At 51.3% G+C, this 16,898-nt stretch overlaps 2 protein-coding genes across 3 annotated transcripts; both read left to right on the top strand.

Moving 5' to 3' along the window:
* The first annotated feature begins 484 nt into the window (after window positions 1-484).
* LOC136767252 (cellular retinoic acid-binding protein 2) lies at window positions 485-5,741 on the top strand. Its single transcript, XM_066721024.1, has 4 exons — window positions 485-1,026; window positions 4,860-5,038; window positions 5,134-5,250; window positions 5,361-5,741. Exons 1-4 carry the CDS (start codon window positions 945-947, stop codon window positions 5,409-5,411), a joined length of 429 nt encoding a protein of 142 aa, XP_066577121.1. The 5' UTR covers window positions 485-944; the 3' UTR covers window positions 5,412-5,741.
* A 3,596-nt stretch (window positions 5,742-9,337) lies between these two features.
* scamp3 (secretory carrier membrane protein 3) lies at window positions 9,338-16,848 on the top strand. 2 transcript variants are annotated; one of them, XM_066721021.1, is made up of 10 exons: window positions 9,339-9,786; window positions 9,925-10,076; window positions 11,423-11,500; window positions 11,863-11,985; window positions 12,219-12,345; window positions 12,548-12,676; window positions 12,859-13,018; window positions 13,238-13,339; window positions 15,731-15,848; window positions 16,213-16,848. In XM_066721021.1, the coding sequence occupies exons 2-10, from the start codon at window positions 10,023-10,025 to the stop codon at window positions 16,348-16,350; spliced, it is 1,029 nt and encodes a 342-aa protein (XP_066577118.1). In that variant the 5' UTR covers window positions 9,339-9,786; window positions 9,925-10,022; the 3' UTR covers window positions 16,351-16,848. The 2 variants fall into 2 exon arrangements, with proteins under 2 accessions (XP_066577120.1, XP_066577118.1); XM_066721023.1 differs by lacking the exon at window positions 11,423-11,500 and having other exon boundaries at window positions 9,338-9,786.
* The last annotated feature ends 50 nt before the right edge of the window (window positions 16,849-16,898 follow it).

The raw sequence follows: 16,898 nt of genomic DNA, 5'->3' as shown, positions 1-16,898 counted from the left end.
CAGCGTGTGTGTGTTTGTGTATGTATGTCAGTGTGTGTGGTTGTGTATGTATTTCAGTGTGTGTGTGGTTGTGTATGTATGTCAGTGTGTGTGTGTTTGTGTATGTATGTCAGTGTGTGTGGTTGTGTATGTATGTCAGTGTGTGTGTTTGTGTATGTATGTCAGTGTGTGTGTGTTTGTGTATGTATGTCAGTGTGTGTGGTTGTGTATGTATTTCAGTGTGTGTGGCGGCGGGTGGGTGCGGTCAATAGAACTGGCCGGGCGGCGAGATAAAAAAAAACTTTATATAAAAAAAGAAAAATAAAAAGACACAGCGAGAGAGGTGGGCGTGTCTCCGAACCCTGCGCGGTATGTGGGCGTGTCCCGACATATGGACACGCCCCGCCCTGGCGAAGGGCAACGGGAGCGGGGCGGGGTCAGAGCGCTGGCATGGAGGGGCGTGGCGAGGGGCGTGGCGGCCGCCAGTCAAAAGAAATCGCCCGGCGTACAGGACCATTCCGCTTGCCCCGGCTGCGGGTTCAAAGGCAGCGCTGACAGAGCGGGATTAGACGGGATTAGAGCAGAGCCGCGCACACACAGAGGGTTGACAGACAGCAGACGGGTTAAAGACGCGCAGAGAGAGGGTGCAGACACAGGTCCTGAGGGGAGATTATCTGTCTTTGAGTGGAACAAGAAGAAAGTAACGGAAAGAGAGAGAGAGAGAGAGAGAGAGAGAGAGAGAGAAAGAGACACAACGTATAAACGCGTGTGTGTGTGAGATAGTGATTCCGATACTTGTCACCGCAGGCGGGCAGAGCAATATTATCAATTATACACCCAAACAAAGCACACACACAACTCCCCAGCTCCGGATTAACCGGCCCTGGACCTCTACCCCTCCCTACACTCGGGATACCGATCGCTCTCATTGATCTCATTGATCCGGACCCGCCCTCCGCGCCGCGATGGACGGACACATCCCCGACTTCTCCGGCCACTGGAAGATGCGGAGCTCCGAGAACTTCGAGGAGCTGCTCAAAGCGCTGGGTGAGCGACAGCTGTCCTTATCGATCATCAGCATAATCATAACGATAGCAGTAGTATAGTAGTGGCAGTGTATAGCAGGAGTAGTTGTAGCAGTGCTACTCTTACTGCTTCTGCAACGGTCTCTCTGTCTCCGTGTCCCTCTCCGTGTCTCTGTGTGTCTCCGTGCCTCTGTGTCCCTGGGTGTGTCTCTGTATGTGTCTCCGTGTCTCTGTGTGTCTCCGTGTCCCTCTCCGTGTCTCTGTGTGTCTCCGTGCCTCTGTGTCCCTGGGTGTGTCTCTGTATGTGTCTCCGTGTCTCTGGGTGTCTCTCTGTGTGTCTCCGTGTCCCTCTCTGTGTCTCTGTATGTGTCTCCGTGCCTCTCTGTGTCCAGCCCTGGCACCCTGACACCTGTAGGTCCAACCATGCAAAACACACACCGACACCAGTAAAAGTGCCACCTTTAGCACATGTATGGATTCAGTGGTTGGAGAAACCTCGTCTCCCCGCTGTCTGTCTGTCTCTCAACGGCAAAACCTGACGTGCACGATGGGAGATAAAATACAGCTGAGGTACGCGGAAGTTACAGTGATGATGAAGATGAAGATGATTACATTACCATAGGAAAGGTTTGGCGGCAACTGAACAAGTCCTAAGTCATCCACAGCCGAAATACACGTCTGTCAACTGCCCGTCCATCTGTCCCTGTGCGTCTGTCCCGTCCATCTGTCCCTCTGCGTCTGTCCCGTCCATCTGTCCCTCTGCGTCTGCCCGTCTGCCTCTCCCTCTCTCTGCCCGTGTGTGTCTGCCTTACTGGCTGCCTGCCTGTCTGTCTGTCTGGATACTCCGCCGCGCCGAATAGCTCAGCCTGCTGTAATAAGACACGCAATGCCGGTGCAGAAACCCCCGATTGTATGACAGTGTGTTGTGTGTTACACTGACCTGTTTAATACGTACGCTATTCCAAATTCCTGATTTATTAGTAGTGTTATTGATACGATGCACCCGCCCTATAAACGCGCCTGTGCCCGGCCACTCGCTGCGGGCTGGGGGGGGGTCGGCTTTGTCATGTAGACGAGGCGAAGCATCAATCTCCGGCCGCAGACTGCCCCCCCACCCCGGACCCCCGCTGCACAGCTGTGGTACCGGCAACTTTGAAGTGATGGGGGGAGGCGGGTGGGGGGGGAATTCCCAGTCGCCTGAACCCAGTGAGACACACACTCAGTTCCAGGCGGGGTCAGCGGTCATTTGTGTTGGCAGTGGCGGTGGAAGACCAGCAGGGGGTAGCTTTCCTTTTGCACCACCAATCTCAGTGATTAACCAATTAAGTTGCTGAGTTGGGTGAAGGTCTCTCCCTCTTCCCTCTTCCCTCTCTCTCTCTCTCTCTCTCTCTCTCTCTCTCTCTCTCTCTCTCTCATCCCCCCTCACCCTTTGTCTGTTCGTACCTCTCCTAGATGCTGGTCCCAACCTGTCAATGTTGTGATTTAATGCAGTATCACATTTAAATAAAGTCTTGGCACAACCACACACACAAAACCACACACTCTCACACACACACACTGATTCCTCTGTCTGGGGGGGTCGTTGCTGTGCAGTGGATCTGGAGATGGTGTGTGTGTGGGGGTGATATAGATACTGTACTGGGGCATGTGATGCTGTACAGTGGGGGGGGGGGGGGTGATGCTGTACAGGCACTCTCTTGGCTCCTCTGCTCAGACCCTCCATTGTTGTCTGTGCTCGGCGAACCCGTCCAGCCGGTTCCGCGGGCCTGCGCCGTGCTGATCGTCACAGCGACATTCCTGACTGATGCTGATTGACAGTTAATAAAAGTCGGGCGCCTTGGCAAGAGAGAGAGAGACAGAGAGAGACAGACAGTCAGTGGGACAGGTGAGGAGGCGGGTGGTGGAGCAGTGTGTGCAGAGTGCAGTGTGTGCAGAGTGCAGTGTGTGCAGAGTGCAGTGTGTCCTGTGAAGTGTGTGCAGAGTGCAGTGTGTCCTGTGAAGTGTGTGTAGTATGTCCTGTGCAGTGTGCACAGTATCATGTGCAGTGTGTGTAGTATGCAGTGTGTCCTGTGCGCAATGTGTGCAGTGTGTCCTGTGCAGTGTGTGCAATGTGTCCTGTGAAGTGTGTGTAGTATGTCCTGTGCAGTATTCACAGTATCATGTGCAGTGTGTGTAGTATGCAGTGTGTCCTGTGCACAATGTGTGCAGTATGTCCTGTGCAGTGTGTGCAGTATGTCCTGTGCAGTGTGTGCAGAGTGCAGTGTGTCCTGTGCAGTGTGTGCAGTATGTCCTGTGCAGTGTGTGCAGAGTGCAGTGTGTCCTGTGCAGTGTGTGCAGTATGTCCTGTGCAGTGTGTGCAGAGTGCAGTGTGTCCTGTGTAGTGTGTGCAGAGTGCAGTGTGTGCAGAGTGCAGTGTGTCCTGTGCAGTGTGTGCAGAGTGCAGTGTGTCCTGTGCAGTGTGTGCAGTATGTCCTGTGCAGTGTGTGCAGAGTGCAGTGTGTCCTGTGCAGTGTGTGCAGTATGTCCTGTGCAGTGTGTGCAGAGTGCAGTGTGTCCTGTGCAATGTGTGCAGTATGTCCTGTGCAGTGTGTGCAGAGTGCAGTGTGTCCTGTGCAGTGTGTGCAGTATGTCCTGTGCAGTGTGTGCAGAGTGCAGTGTGTCCTGTGCAATGTGTGCAGTATGTCCTGTGCAGTGTGTGCAGAGTGCAGTGTGTGCAGAGTGCAGTGTGTCCTGTGCAGTGTGTGCAGTATGTCCTGTGCAGTAGCCCCAGTGTGTCTGTGCTGTGAGTGCTGTACTCAGTCCATTACAGCCTGTTCTCTGGAGCCTGTCTGCTCAGTGTTGGTGACTGTAGTACAGAAACAGTACAATGTTCATCCCTCCCTCACTCTCTCTCTCCCTCCCTCATTCTCTCTCTCCCTCGCCTCTCTCCCTCTCACTCCCTCCCTCCCTCCCTCCCTCCCCCTCTCCCTCTCTCTCTCTCTGTTTCTGATTAAGGGGCCAAAGACTCTGACCACAGCTGGTCTCAACCTGTCAGCGCTGCCCCCCCCCCCACTCCACAGCTTCCTCTCCATACTGACCCCTGTGTGTTTCTCTGCCTGGGGCCAAGAAAACAGTCAGCCCCCTACGCACCCCCCCACCCTGCACCCCAATCCACGCACTCGCACACACACACACACACACACACATTCACACGCACGCACATCTCGATGTTGTCTGTGGCAGGGTGGCCGGCCTGTGCCAGCTCAGAGTGACTCAGTGTGTCTGTCAGAGCCTGGTCAGGTTTCTCTCTGAGAGCCAGCTTTTGTTTTAAAGTTTATAGTGTGTTTATATAGGGGGAGGTAATGAGGTGTGTCTCAGGCTTCACGAGACAGTACAGTTTTCTAAGTAGGGTATGTCTTTATCTGTGTGTGTGCGTGCGTGTGTGTGTGTGTGTGTGCGTGCGTGTGTGTCTGCTTCAGTGTCAGTGGGCTGCCCCAGTGTGTCTCTCAGGAGGGGAAGTTATTGGAGTCGCCCCAGGGGACAAATAATCTATTACACCTTCCTGTCAGGAAACTGAGAGACAGAAAGCTGGGGGGGTGGGAGGGATAGAGAGAGAGAGAGGGAGAGGGAGAGGGAGAGACAGGAACAGAGCGAGGGAGAAAGACAGTTAGAGACAACAATGTCACGTTGAAATGACGTAGATATGACCAGATAAAAAAGCCATCTAGTGCTTTTTTTTAAATTTCCTGCACTATACTGCACTGTGCTGTACTGTTAACCTTCTACTGTTCTACAAATGGACCCTGTGCTGTACCACGTTGTACTGAGCGGTGCATTGACCGTGTGTTGTTCTGTGTTGTGTTGCGTTGTGCGCAGGGGTGAACGTGATGCTGAGGAAGATCGCCGTGGCGGCCGCGTCGAAGCCGGCGGTGGAGGTCCGCCAGCAGGGGGAGACGTTCTACATCAAGACCAGCACCAGCGTCCGGACCACCGAGATCAACTTCACCGTGGGAGAGCAGTTCACCGAGCAGACCGTGGACGGCAGACCCTGCAATGTGAGAGGGGGAGAAGGGAAAGGGGGAGAGATGGAGAGAATAATGTAATAATTTGTGTTTGTATTAATTTCTCTCTCTCTCTCTCTCTCTCTCAGAGTTTTCCCCGCTGGGAGGGCACCAGTAGGATTGTTTGTGAGCAGACCCTGCTGAAGGGGGAGGGGCCAAAGACGGCCTGGACGCGCGAGATGACCAATGATGGCGAGCTCATACTGGTAAAGCCACGCCCCCTCCCACGTTTTGGCTCAGGGTCATGCCACGCCCGCTCAGCGTTGTGTGTCTGTGTTCTGGTGTTTTGCGTTGCTAATGTGCGTTTGTGTTGCAGACGATGACGGCCGATGACGTCGTGTGCACCCGGGTGTACGTCAGAGAGTGACACGCCCACACGCACTGCTCCCTCCATCCCTCCATCCCTCTCCCCCTCTCGCTCTCTCTTTCTCCCAAGGCTGGGATTACAAAGTTTAGCACAACAAGGAGCAGACAGATGTGTCGGTCAGTCAGTGTGTCAGTCAGTCAGTGTGTCGGTCAGTATGTCTCTGTCCTGCAGCTCTGCGCTCTCTCTCTCTCTCTCTTTCTCTTTTAGACTTGATATTTATTTTATTAGTTTTATACTCTGCCTGCTTTCATTGTTTTATTTTGTATTTTATTGTATTTGATATTTTGTGGGTTTCTGTCCAACAACAATAAAGCATAACATGTCTCTGAATCTATTATAATTATTATGGTTCTTCTTCTTCTTCTTCTTCTTCTTCTTCTTATTATTATTGTTACTCTAACACTGTATCTATCAGCCTCTAACCCCAACCATAGTCTGTGACCCTTGACCCCTGACCTGTTCCCAATACTCTACAAACATTTCTGTGCATTTCTCTCTCTCTCTATCTGTCTGTCTATCCCTTTTGCCCCTTTCTCTCATTCTCTCTCTCTCTCTGTCTATCCATCCCTTTTGCCCCTCTCTCTCTCTGCTACTCTTTCTCTCTCTCTGTGTCTGTCTGTCTATCCCTTTCCCCCCATCTCTCTCTTTCTCTCTGTCATTTGATCTGTGTTGGTCTGTGTGTTTATTTTAATTAATACTTGTAAGAAGCTAATTGAGGGGACGGAGAGAGAGGGAGCAAGGGGCAGTAGGAGAAAGGAGAGAGAGAGAGAACCACAGACAGTGACAGAAGAGGAGAGAGAAGAGATCAAAGATGGGGGGGCTTTCTGAAGTGGCACTCATTAATCACCTTGACAATCATATCTGGGGGGGTGGGGCAGACACACACACACACACACAGGATAGTTGTAGATACACAAAGATTTGCACACTGGCAGACAGACAGTGAGTTATGAGTGTGAGTGTGTGTGGGGGGGCAGTGTGCGCTCTGTCAGTGTCAGTAATAAATGGTCTGCCACAATCCATTAATCATCAGAGAGAGAGAGAGAGAGAGAGAGAGAGAGAGAGGGAATTGCTTAAATGCTTTGGGTCACTAAGAGCACGAGAGACAGAAGAAATGTCATCGGATTGAATTAATTAAAAAATAGATTAATACACAGAGCCAAAGTTATACACACACACACTCATTCGCACAAACAGACAAAGATATACACACAAACACACAATTCATGCTCTCTCTCTCTCTCTCTCTCTCTCTCTCTCTCTCTCTCTCTCTCTCTCTCTGTCTCTGGCAGTAAGTCACGGATGGCAGACAGTCAGGAATCACCCCCTCCTCGTTAGTGTAATCCTCTAATTAGTGGCGTTCCCCACTTCCACATTCCACTCGTTAACACATGACTGACTGCACAACTAGAGAGAGAGAGAGAATGGGCTCCACTGACACACTGACTGACTGACACACTGACTGACTGTCTGATTGACACACTGACTGGCACGGTGACTGACTGTGTGAATGACTGTCAGTTTTCTCTCAGTGTGACTCCTCTGTGTCTGGGGCAGCTCTGGGGAAGTGCGGGGGGGGCGCAGATAAAGAGGCCCCAGACTCCCCCCAACCTCTTTCCTCCGTCTCTTTCTTTCTCTCTGTGGGTGACTGGGACAGGGGCGGGGCAGGAGGTAAGGACTATAGAACTACATGACCTGTTCACACACACTATTAAAATGTGTAATCATGCAGTTAAGAGGCTGACTCTGGGAAAGAAGGAGAGAGAAGGAGGTATAAAAAGAGAGGGAGAGAGAGGTAGACAGTCAGTCTGTGAACTCTGGTCTGAGAAGCCTGCCCCCTGTCTCCATGGTGACAGACTGGACTGACTGACACGCACATGTGTGTGTGTGTGTGTGGGGTCGGGGGGGGCAGGGGGACTGTGCAATTGATACACACTTCTGACGGCATCGCAACTGTCACCAATGGGAGGTGTGGAATGTGGCGCCTGGCCTTGTTGACAGACACACAGACAGACAAACGGGCGTCCAAATTGGCCAATGGGGAACAGGGAAGGCCGGATGGTTTCAGCCAATGGGAAGCCCCAGAGCCCGAGAGGACAGGTGGAGGGTCCCCCCGGGGCAGGAAATGCCAATCGGTTTACAGGGCAGCTGTGATTGACAGCAGATGTGAGCTAATTAGGACCAGGCTGGTTAATAATACTCAGAGAGAGGAGGAGGAGGAGGAGGAGGACGAAGGCGAGAGAGGAAAAGAGAAATACAGAGATGGGGCGAAAAGGATAGATTGGAGAGGGAGAGAGAGAGAGAGAGAGAGAGAGGGGGGAAGAGAGGGAGAGGAAAGCAGAGTGAGTGAGTTCCTGCCCCCTGCCTCTCTCTGTGTAAGGAAAGGCTGCTGCTTCCACACTCACCTGAACCCCCTCTCTGTGGGACACAGGCCCTCCCAGTGCATGGCCCCTCCCGGTGACATCATCAACAAGCGCCAGGCTTAGGGTGACTCAGGGCGGTCTGTGTGTGTGGACTCTCTCTCCTTCATTCTCTGCCTCTCCTTCCTGGCTCTCATTCTCTCTCTCTCTCTCTCTTTTTCTTCCTCTCCCCCTCCCCCTCTCTCTCCCCCCCAGGCTGTCTGAGTCTGTCTGACCCCCCACCCCAATAAACCGCCCTTCCCTCTCCAGCCCAATAAAACGGGTACACCCCCCACCCTCTCCCTCACAGTGTTAATGGTCCCTCAAGGCCTTTAATACACAGCTGTGCTCAATTCTCAAACTGTACTGCTCCAGCACTCATAAAACACACACACACACACTCACTTTGTGTGCGTGTGTCTCCCTCTGACCTCCTGACCTGTCAGTCATGTGGTCACATGGGGCACGGAGGCAGGGTCATGTGATGGTATCATCAGGAATCAGATGACTGTGCCATGTGTCTCACAGTGTGTCATTCAGTGTTTCAGTGTGTCTGTGAGAGTGTCAATGAGTGTGTGTGTCAGTGTTTTTGTGTCAGCATGTCAGTGTGTGTGAGAGTGTGTCAGTGCGTGTGTGTGAGTGCGTCAGTGAATGTGTGAGAGTATCAGTGTGTGTGTCCGTGTGTGTGTGAGTGCGTCACTGTGTGTTCAGCAGAGCTACAGTATTGCCAGTCCAGCTGCTGGCACTGCCTTGGCATTCTAACCACAGCATTCCACAGCCAATCAGATGACTAGGAGGAGCATGACATCATTGCTTGTGGAATGAAATTACATCATCATAGCATGGAAACAAAACTTCCAGGAACAGAGAAAAAGAGAGAGAGAGAAAGAAAGAAAGAAAGAAACAGGGGGGGTGCTGTTTTTAGTAAATGTTATACCTTTATTCTTCATGCTCAAGGTGTCTTATTGCAATTGGAGTCTGGACCGATTTGTCGTCACGTCCACAGCTTTGCCACCGCAGTGTATATGAGCCACAACACAAGCAAATCAATTCAAACTATTTTAATGTCCTAGAAGGAGTAGAGGGAATGGGGCGAACATTAACAGTGCGCAGGCGCCCTCTGGCGACACACAGAGACTAAAGAGAGAGGGACACCCACGGCAGAAAGAAACAGTGTTACAGCTTTAAATGCTGGATAGAATAATAGACACTAACAGATATCTGTGTATTCATCTATGTATTTATCCATGACCCGGAGGTGCAGCGCAGTGCAGTGCCGGTGTTTTCTAATGCAATGGCGCCCTCCTATGGTCGCAGGCGGAACTACAACCAATGCCATTGTGGGGAATAATAGTCATACGCGGCCACACTGTTTAGACTGAGCTGCACAGCATATCATATCAATAGCAGCTTTAAAACAGTAAGCACAGAGACAGCAAGTGCGCACCCCGCTATGCGCATGCGCACGCACAACGGGCCCCATCGACTACAACTCCACGACTTCCGCCTCCCTCCCTCCCTCCCCGGCGGTCAGGTGCCCGGCGCTGGTCACCCCTGTCATGTGACCGGACTTCCGCGTCCTCTCTGCGCAGTCAGACACCCGTGGTCAGAGAGAGATAGAGAGAGATTGAAGGGAGTGGGCAAGACACACCGAGAGACAGATAGATAGACAGGAACACAAACACTGGACAGAGAGAGAGACGAATAGACGGATACCGTGCATCAGAACGACCCTAAGCGGCACCCGTAGTTTTGATTTGTGTTTACAGGACCTGCTCTGCCCGGATTTCGCGCTGAGTCTCTCCTCCCCGAACCGCATGGATCCGAACCGAGCCGTTGTGTCGCTTCTGCATTGAGACAGAGGGACAGACAGACAGACGGCGGCGGCGGCGGCGGCGGAGTCACTGTCAATACGCGACAACACCCAGAGAGCCGACTGCAGGTCCATTAGTGTCGTCGTCGTCGTTGTTGTACAGGCAGGTGCATCGTATTCAGACCCGGCTGGACCCACTCACAGCACGCAGCGCAATGGATAGAAAATGCATAGGTGCACTTTTTAGTTAAACTGATCTTGACCCTGTTGTGTTGATTTCGTTGTCCACACCGCACTACAGGGGTCCCGCTCGCATTCACGGGCTGTAGACGGTTGTTTGGGTCGGGGTGTCGCCTGTAGGATCCACGGCCTGGTCCTGTCCAGCGCATCTCTGACGTCATGTCTCAGTACACGCACTTCCCGGAGCCCGGGGACGACAGCAACCCGTTCACGGTGAGTGTGGTGTCTCTGCAGGACCAGGGCTGAGACCCTGCTGGACTGGACTGTGTCTCTGCAGGACCAGGGCTGAGACCCTGCTGGACTGGACTGTGTCTCTGCAGGACCAGGGCTGAGACCCTGCTGGACTGGACTGTGTCTATGCAGGACCAGGGCTGAGACCCTGCTGGACTGGACTGTGTCTCTGCAGGACCAGGGCTGAGACCCTGCTGGACTGGACTGTGTCTCTGCAGGACCAGGGCTGAGACCCTGCTGGACTGGACTGTGTCTCTGCAGGACCAGGGCTGAGACCCTGCTGGACTGGACTGTGTCTCTGCAGGACCAGGGCTGAGACCCTGCTGGACTGGACTGTGTCTCTGCAGGACCAGGGCTGAGACCCTGCTGGACTGGACTGTGTCTCTGCAGGACCAGGGCTGAGACCCTGCTGGACTGGACTGTGTCTCTGCAGGACCAGGGCTGAGACCCTGCTGGACTGGACTGTGTCTCTGCAGGACCAGGGCTGAGACCCTGCTGGACTGGACTTTGTCTCTGCAGGACCAGGGCTGAGACCCTGCTGGACTGGACTGTGTCTCTGCAGGACCAGGGCTGAGACCCTGCTGGACTGGACTGTGTCTCTGCAGGACCAGGGCTGAGACCCTGCTGGACTGGACTTTGTCTCTGCAGGACCAGGGCTGAGACCCTGCTGGACTGGACTGTGTCTCTGCAGGACCAGGGCTGAGACCCTGCTGGACTGGACTGTGTCTCTGCAGGACCAGGGCTGAGACCCTGCTGGACTGGACTGTGTCTCTGCAGGACCAGGGCTGAGACCCTGCTGGACTGGACTGTGTCTCTGCAGGACCAGGGCTGAGACCCTGCTGGACTGGACTGTGTCTCTGCAGGACCAGGGCTGAGACCCTGCTGGACTGGACTTTGTCTCTGCAGGACCAGGGCTGAGACCCTGCTGGACTGGACTGTGTCTCTGCAGGACCAGGGCTGAGACCCTGCTGGACTGGACTGTGTCTCTGCAGGACCAGGGCTGAGACCCTGCTGGACTGGACTTTGTCTCTGCAGGACCAGGGCTGAGACCCTGCTGGACTGAACTGGACTTTGTCTCTGCAGGACCAGGGCTGGAGACTCTGCTGGACTGAACTGGACTTTGTCTCTGCAGGACTGGTCTCACTGACATGCTGCAATTCATGTGACTCTTCCCCTGCTCGTGTTTTTTTCCCCCACTATCGCTGGTCTTCCAATGCAGTTCTACCCAGAATACCTCTCTACTATTATTGCAGTCATATTAACAATAACAATAGTCTAAATTATTGTTCTTGTGTTTGTTGTGTGTCTTGTGTTTGTCGGGTGTGTAGGACCCCGCAGTAACGCAGCACTCGGGCACTTCTGGCTACGCCACTCTGGACCTGTACAACCCCTTCAACACCACTGAGGTGACGGCACTGCCAACGCACTGACTACTCACACTCATTATGACACACTGACTGACACACTAACTGACTGACTGACTGACTGACACACTAACTGACTGACACACTTACTGACTGACTGAGTGACTGACACACTTATACACTGACTGACACACTGACACATTGTCAGGCTGACACACTGTCTGACTGACTGTGCTGTTAGTGTGTACATTAAAGGAGAGAGACTGAGACTCTGCCTTCTTCACTTTCCTCTCCCGTCCCTCCCTCCCTCTCTCTCTCTCTCTCTCTCTCTCGCTCTGTGCTGTAGAATGTGGTTGTTTTGTGTCGATTGTTAATTGACTCGTTAGTGTGTTTGTGTTGCACAGCACCCCCCTCCGTACCAGCCTGCCCCCTCCCCCACTGTCCAGCCAGCGCCCGCGCCTGCTCAGCCCCCACATAAGAAGAGCAGCCCCACCGAGCCAAGGAACTACGGCTCCTACAACAAGCAGGTGTGTACCCAGCAGTGCACACTGACACTAATACACACTAACACACCGTTAGACACTGACACACTGACATTTTTAAACACTGACACACCACTAGACACTCTGATGCACTGACACACCATTAGACACTCTCTGACACTTTTAGACACACTGACACACAGTTACACACTGAGTGATTTTGTATTGTTTCCTTGTCTTTGACTGTGTCTGTGTGTGTCTGTCTCTCTGTCTGTTAGCCTGGGGAGGTGACGGGCATGGCTCGGGCGGACCTGCAGAAGCAGCAGGAGGAGCTGGAGCGCCGGGCAGCGGAGCTAGAGAGGAGAGAGAGGGAACTGGACAGCGCCGGCCTGGGCCGCAGCGCCAGTGAGTAATAACACAGTGATGGCACTGTAACGACAATGTAATAACACACACAGAGTTGCCTTGAGGTAACTGTGGCTGCAGTGTCAGCAGTTACTCGTGTATAGTGTCATTGAGGGTGTAATAACATTGTAATAGTGTGTGTGCTGTAACAATAACACCGTTGTAATACACACCCTGTCTCTGTCTCTGTCCCCCCCTGCAGCGCGTCAGAATAACTGGCCCCCCCTGCCCTCGTTCTGCCCCGTGCAGCCCTGTTTCTACCAGGACATCGACGTGGAAATCAGCGGTACCTTCCAGAGGACCGTCAAAGCCGTGTACTACTACTGGATCGGTAAATATATCCCTGTACTACACACTATCTGCGCGTGTGTCCCTGCATCTGCGTTTCTGCGTCTGTGTGTGTCCCGCTGCGTCTGTCTCTCTGTCTCTGTACTACTAGTGGATCAGTAAACACTACCTACTGTCCTGTCTTGGACTGCACTACATACCGTCTCCCTCTGTCCCCCTCCTCAGTCTACAGTGCCGTGCTGCTGCTGAACGTGCTGTCCTGCATCAGCCAGTTCTGTGTGGACCAGAGCACCGGCGTGGACCTGGGCATGGCCATCCTCTGGGTGCTGCTCTTCACCCCCTGCTCCTTCCTCTGTTGGTACAGGCCGGCCTACAAGGCATTCAGGTGCGACCCATCTCCCACGCCGACAGCGGAGGTTTCAGTTTGTGTGGGGTGGGGCTGTCTTCAAAAGTTCGAACCTTCGAAGGTAAAGGTTGATGCTTCAGGACAGCCCTAGTGTGGGAAGGTCATTGGGTGGTTGGGTCGCATTTTAGAATTTAGAAATATAATTTAGAATAGTAGAAACATTTATTTGTACTAATAATTCTCTCTCTTTCTCTTCAGGAGTGACAGCTCGTTCAACTTCTTCCTGTTCTTCTTCGTGTCGTTCTGTCAGGTGTCTCTCTGTGTCCTCATGGCCATCGGCATCCCCAAGTGGGGCTTCAGGTAGAGAGGGGGAGGGGAGTCGATCTTAAAGGGACACTTTGGTATTTTGGCATTTCAGCCTGATTTCTTACTCACCAGAGTCATGCGAATCTATGGAAACCTTTTTAATTCTGTGCGTCCAGTTTGAAGGCATTTGATAATTGATAATTTTGTTAGTGCAGCACAATTTCTGGAAGTCGGTGGTTAAACGCAGACTCTCAAAAGTGGCTAATAGATCTTTTAAACTCTCAAAAGCTGGGTGGAGCACATTTGTACATTAAGTATTCTGTACAAGTCTATTCAAAATCTAAAGTATTTTGATGAGTATTATTCTGTTGGAACTATCTGGCCGAACTACGCATGTCCTCAGCGGTGATGCAGCGGCGCAAAGATATGCTCACTGTGCGCAACTGTAAACACAGAGAGCAGGTAGAACCGAAAGTAGTCCGTCAATATTGCAAGCAACTGCTCATATCTAGAAATTCAAGTTTATTTGATTTAAAAATATAATATATACACTACTGGTCAAAAGTTTTAGAACACCTCCATGTTTCCAGTTTTTATTGAAATGTATGGAGTTTAATGTCTAAATGTACTTTTAAAGCATAGAACAAATAAACAATTGTAGATAAAAAATAAATAATGAAATAGTTTTGTTTAACAAAAGTTAACCCCTTAAGCTGACAAACCCCTCTGGTACCCTTGAAAGGGCACCAAATCCGTGTGCTTCTCTTTAATCCCATGTGTACTCTACACTGTTGTGTTGTTTGCCAAGTGTTTGGTATCCCATGAAAGCTGAGACTCGGGTTTCTAACGATGTGAAGCAATAATTTGGATTATGTCCCACCCCCCACCCATCCGCATTCTGAAATGGGGGGTGGAGGGACACTTGGTCTGAGTAGGAATACAAAATCTCAGAAAATATTATGTCATATTCTAGAACCAGTCAGTCTACTGATCAAAACAAAACCGTCCACGTTTTGGTAGAAGCAACACACACCCGTAGAGAAAGAAAAATGTGAAGATGGAAAACTCTGTTTACAGTGAACTAATACACAACGATTTTACATCATTGGATCTGAACTTCTCTGTGTTTGATAGAACATCAAATAATATACACTGGATTCATCGTTGGGTTGTTCTGAACAAAACAAGCCTATTTTCAAAGAAATCCAATCGAAACTGAGTGCTCTGTGATCGTCTGAATGAGATCCGGAGCAGACTGCGCGTTTACCCCCCGGGCTTTGAATGACGGTGGGCGCCACGGAAACTGTAAATCGGATGTATTGTAGGAATTCAGTGTCACTTTTATGCACAGGAGCTGCGTGTAACACTGCCAAATAATGCTTAAGAGGGTGTAGTGACACAGTATATAACTCTGAAATGCACATTATTTTTCAATTTTTGGTAACCTAAACCTTTTTTTTTAACCTCTGGCAGTTTACCGCTTACCTGTGTACCATTTCAGGTTATTCAGTGGACTTGAACTGCTTACATTTCAATAAAAACTGGAAAAATAGGGGTGTTCTAATGACTGATAGTGTATATTATGTCTTTCATCACTAAGTTTAAACTATTCATTGTGTTTTTCTGTTAGGTTCCAATCTCGATTCGATAAAAAGGTATTTATAAACTAATAATAATGATCAGTATTGCTTACATTTTGTGAATCCGAATCAGCCGCACACGTATGCATTCTGATCAGGGTCTGCACTGCTCTCCAGCCATTGATAGTTCATGCATCGTTCCGCCATCCTGATCAACTTGCCAGATACCCCTTGAAATGATCCAAATTCCAACCAAAGGAGGTTTATATCGATAAATACAACACGTAGAGCCAAAATATGCTGAACAGATGTGTTGATTCAATAATGAAAACTGTATCCTACTGAACACGACTCGTCCAAATTCAAGTTGCAGACGAGCTAAAATAAAACTAAATGAGTCGACACATAATAAAAATGAATGCAATAGTAACAATATAACATGTTTTCACAACTGGTTAGGGCCGTCCTCAAGCTTCTAATTTGCATAATGTATCAATGACGTCACATTAGCTACTAGTGTATTGATTTGAATGAACAGCATACTTTTTTTTTTACACGTAATCCATATAAACAAAATCATCATGTTACAAAACTAGGCCATGCAGTGGGTGCGCTCCATTAGCCGCTGTTGAGAGTCAGTTCCAATTCCTGGACGCACAGAATTAAAAAGGTGTCCGTGGATGTGTGTGACTGGGCGAGGAAGACATCGGTATCCCCTGAGTGTAGAGGAGGGCAAAAGGACGAGAGAGAGAGGGGGAGGGAGGGCTGAGGAGCAGGGCGGGTGTAGCTGCTGCGCTGTGCGTCGGTGTGGGGAGCGGTGTGTGTGTGAGTGTGTTCACCCCTCTCTCCGTCTCCTCCCCCTCAGCGGGTGGATCGCTGCACTGGCGGTGATGAAGACGAGTCGGGGCGTCGGGGTCCTGATGCTGCTCACCGCCTCGCTCTTCACTGCGGAGGCGGTGCTGGGGACGCTGCTGCTGAAGAAAGTGAGAGAGAGGGAGAGGAGGGGGAGGAAGAGAGGAAGAGATGAAGAGGGGGAGGAAGAGAGATGGAAGGAGGAAGGGAGGGAGAGGAAGAGGGGGAGGGAGAGGAAGGAAGGGAGGGAGGAAAGAATTAAGGAATGAAGGGAGGGAGGAATGGAGAGGAAGGGGGAGGGAGGAAGGAAAGGGGAGGGAGGGAGCTGGGGAGACTGTGGGAGGGTATGGGGGTGATAGGATCTATACTGCTGAAGAGAGTGATGGGGGGAGAGAGTATTGGCCTATATAGAAAGGTATAACTCCCCTCTCTCTCTCTTCCACTCCCTGCCTTCTCTCTCCCCCTCTCTCCCCTCTCCCTCCCCCTCACTCTCAGGTCCACTCTCTGTACAGGCAGACCGGAGCCAGCTTCCAGAAGGCGCAGCAGGAGCTCTCCGCCGGGGTGCTGAGCAACAAGGCGGTGCAGCAGGCCGCGGCCGGGGCGGTGCAGGGTGCGTTCACTGGGGGCAAATAGACCGCCCGGGGAAGAAGCACGGCCTGAGGGGCAGATAGGCAGGCCGGGGTGGAAGAAAGAAAGAAAGAGAGAGAGTGAGCTCACTCCACATGTCCACTCACAGTGCCATCTTCAGGGCCGGGGGTGGGGGGGAAGTTCCCATCCCTCTTCATAAGCCTGCTGTCAGTGTGGCCCAGTATTAATGTTAATTGGTTAATTGCCTAATTGCCTGTCTCTGTGTTTGATGTGGCTTGCTTTCTGTGACTGTCCGGCTGTAATTCTGGGGTGTGGGCGCCCTCCTGTGGACAGACTCTGTCGCTGCAACTCACACTCCCGCTCAGAACATCATGATTATTATTATTATTATGATAATTATTATTATTCACGCCACCGTATCCGTTCTGGGTTCAGCTCCGTTTACTTGGTTTTCCATGGATACGCTTGTTTTGGTGCCAAAACTGAGCTTAGTGTAAGACTTCGATGTACTTTATTTTAAAATAAAAAACATTACTAACAAAATCCAACTTTGTAGCCTATGTTTTGATATTATTATTATTGTGTTGGTGGTT

Source organism: Amia ocellicauda, chromosome 14 (assembly GCF_036373705.1).
Source record: "Amia ocellicauda isolate fAmiCal2 chromosome 14, fAmiCal2.hap1, whole genome shotgun sequence".
Classification (NCBI taxonomy): Eukaryota; Metazoa; Chordata; class Actinopteri; order Amiiformes; family Amiidae; genus Amia; species Amia ocellicauda.
This window is presented reverse-complemented; position numbering and strand designations above follow the sequence as displayed.

Bases quoted from the DNA above. Each gene is read 5' to 3' on its own strand.
- LOC136767252 (XM_066721024.1), top strand. From the start codon at position 945: ATGGACGGACACATCCCCGACTTCTCCGGCCACTGGAAGATGCGGAGC. The intron at 5,039-5,133 runs GTGAGAGGGGGA...TCTCTCTCTCAG, and splicing joins TGGACGGCAGACCCTGCAAT to AGTTTTCCCCGCTGGGAGGG. The intron at 5,251-5,360 runs GTAAAGCCACGC...TTTGTGTTGCAG, and splicing joins ATGATGGCGAGCTCATACTG to ACGATGACGGCCGATGACGT.
- scamp3 (XM_066721021.1), top strand. From the start codon at position 10,023: ATGTCTCAGTACACGCACTTCCCGGAGCCCGGGGACGACAGCAACCCG. The intron at 12,677-12,858 runs GTAAATATATCC...CCCCCTCCTCAG, and splicing joins CGTGTACTACTACTGGATCG to TCTACAGTGCCGTGCTGCTG. The intron at 15,849-16,212 runs GTGAGAGAGAGG...CCTCACTCTCAG, and splicing joins GGACGCTGCTGCTGAAGAAA to GTCCACTCTCTGTACAGGCA.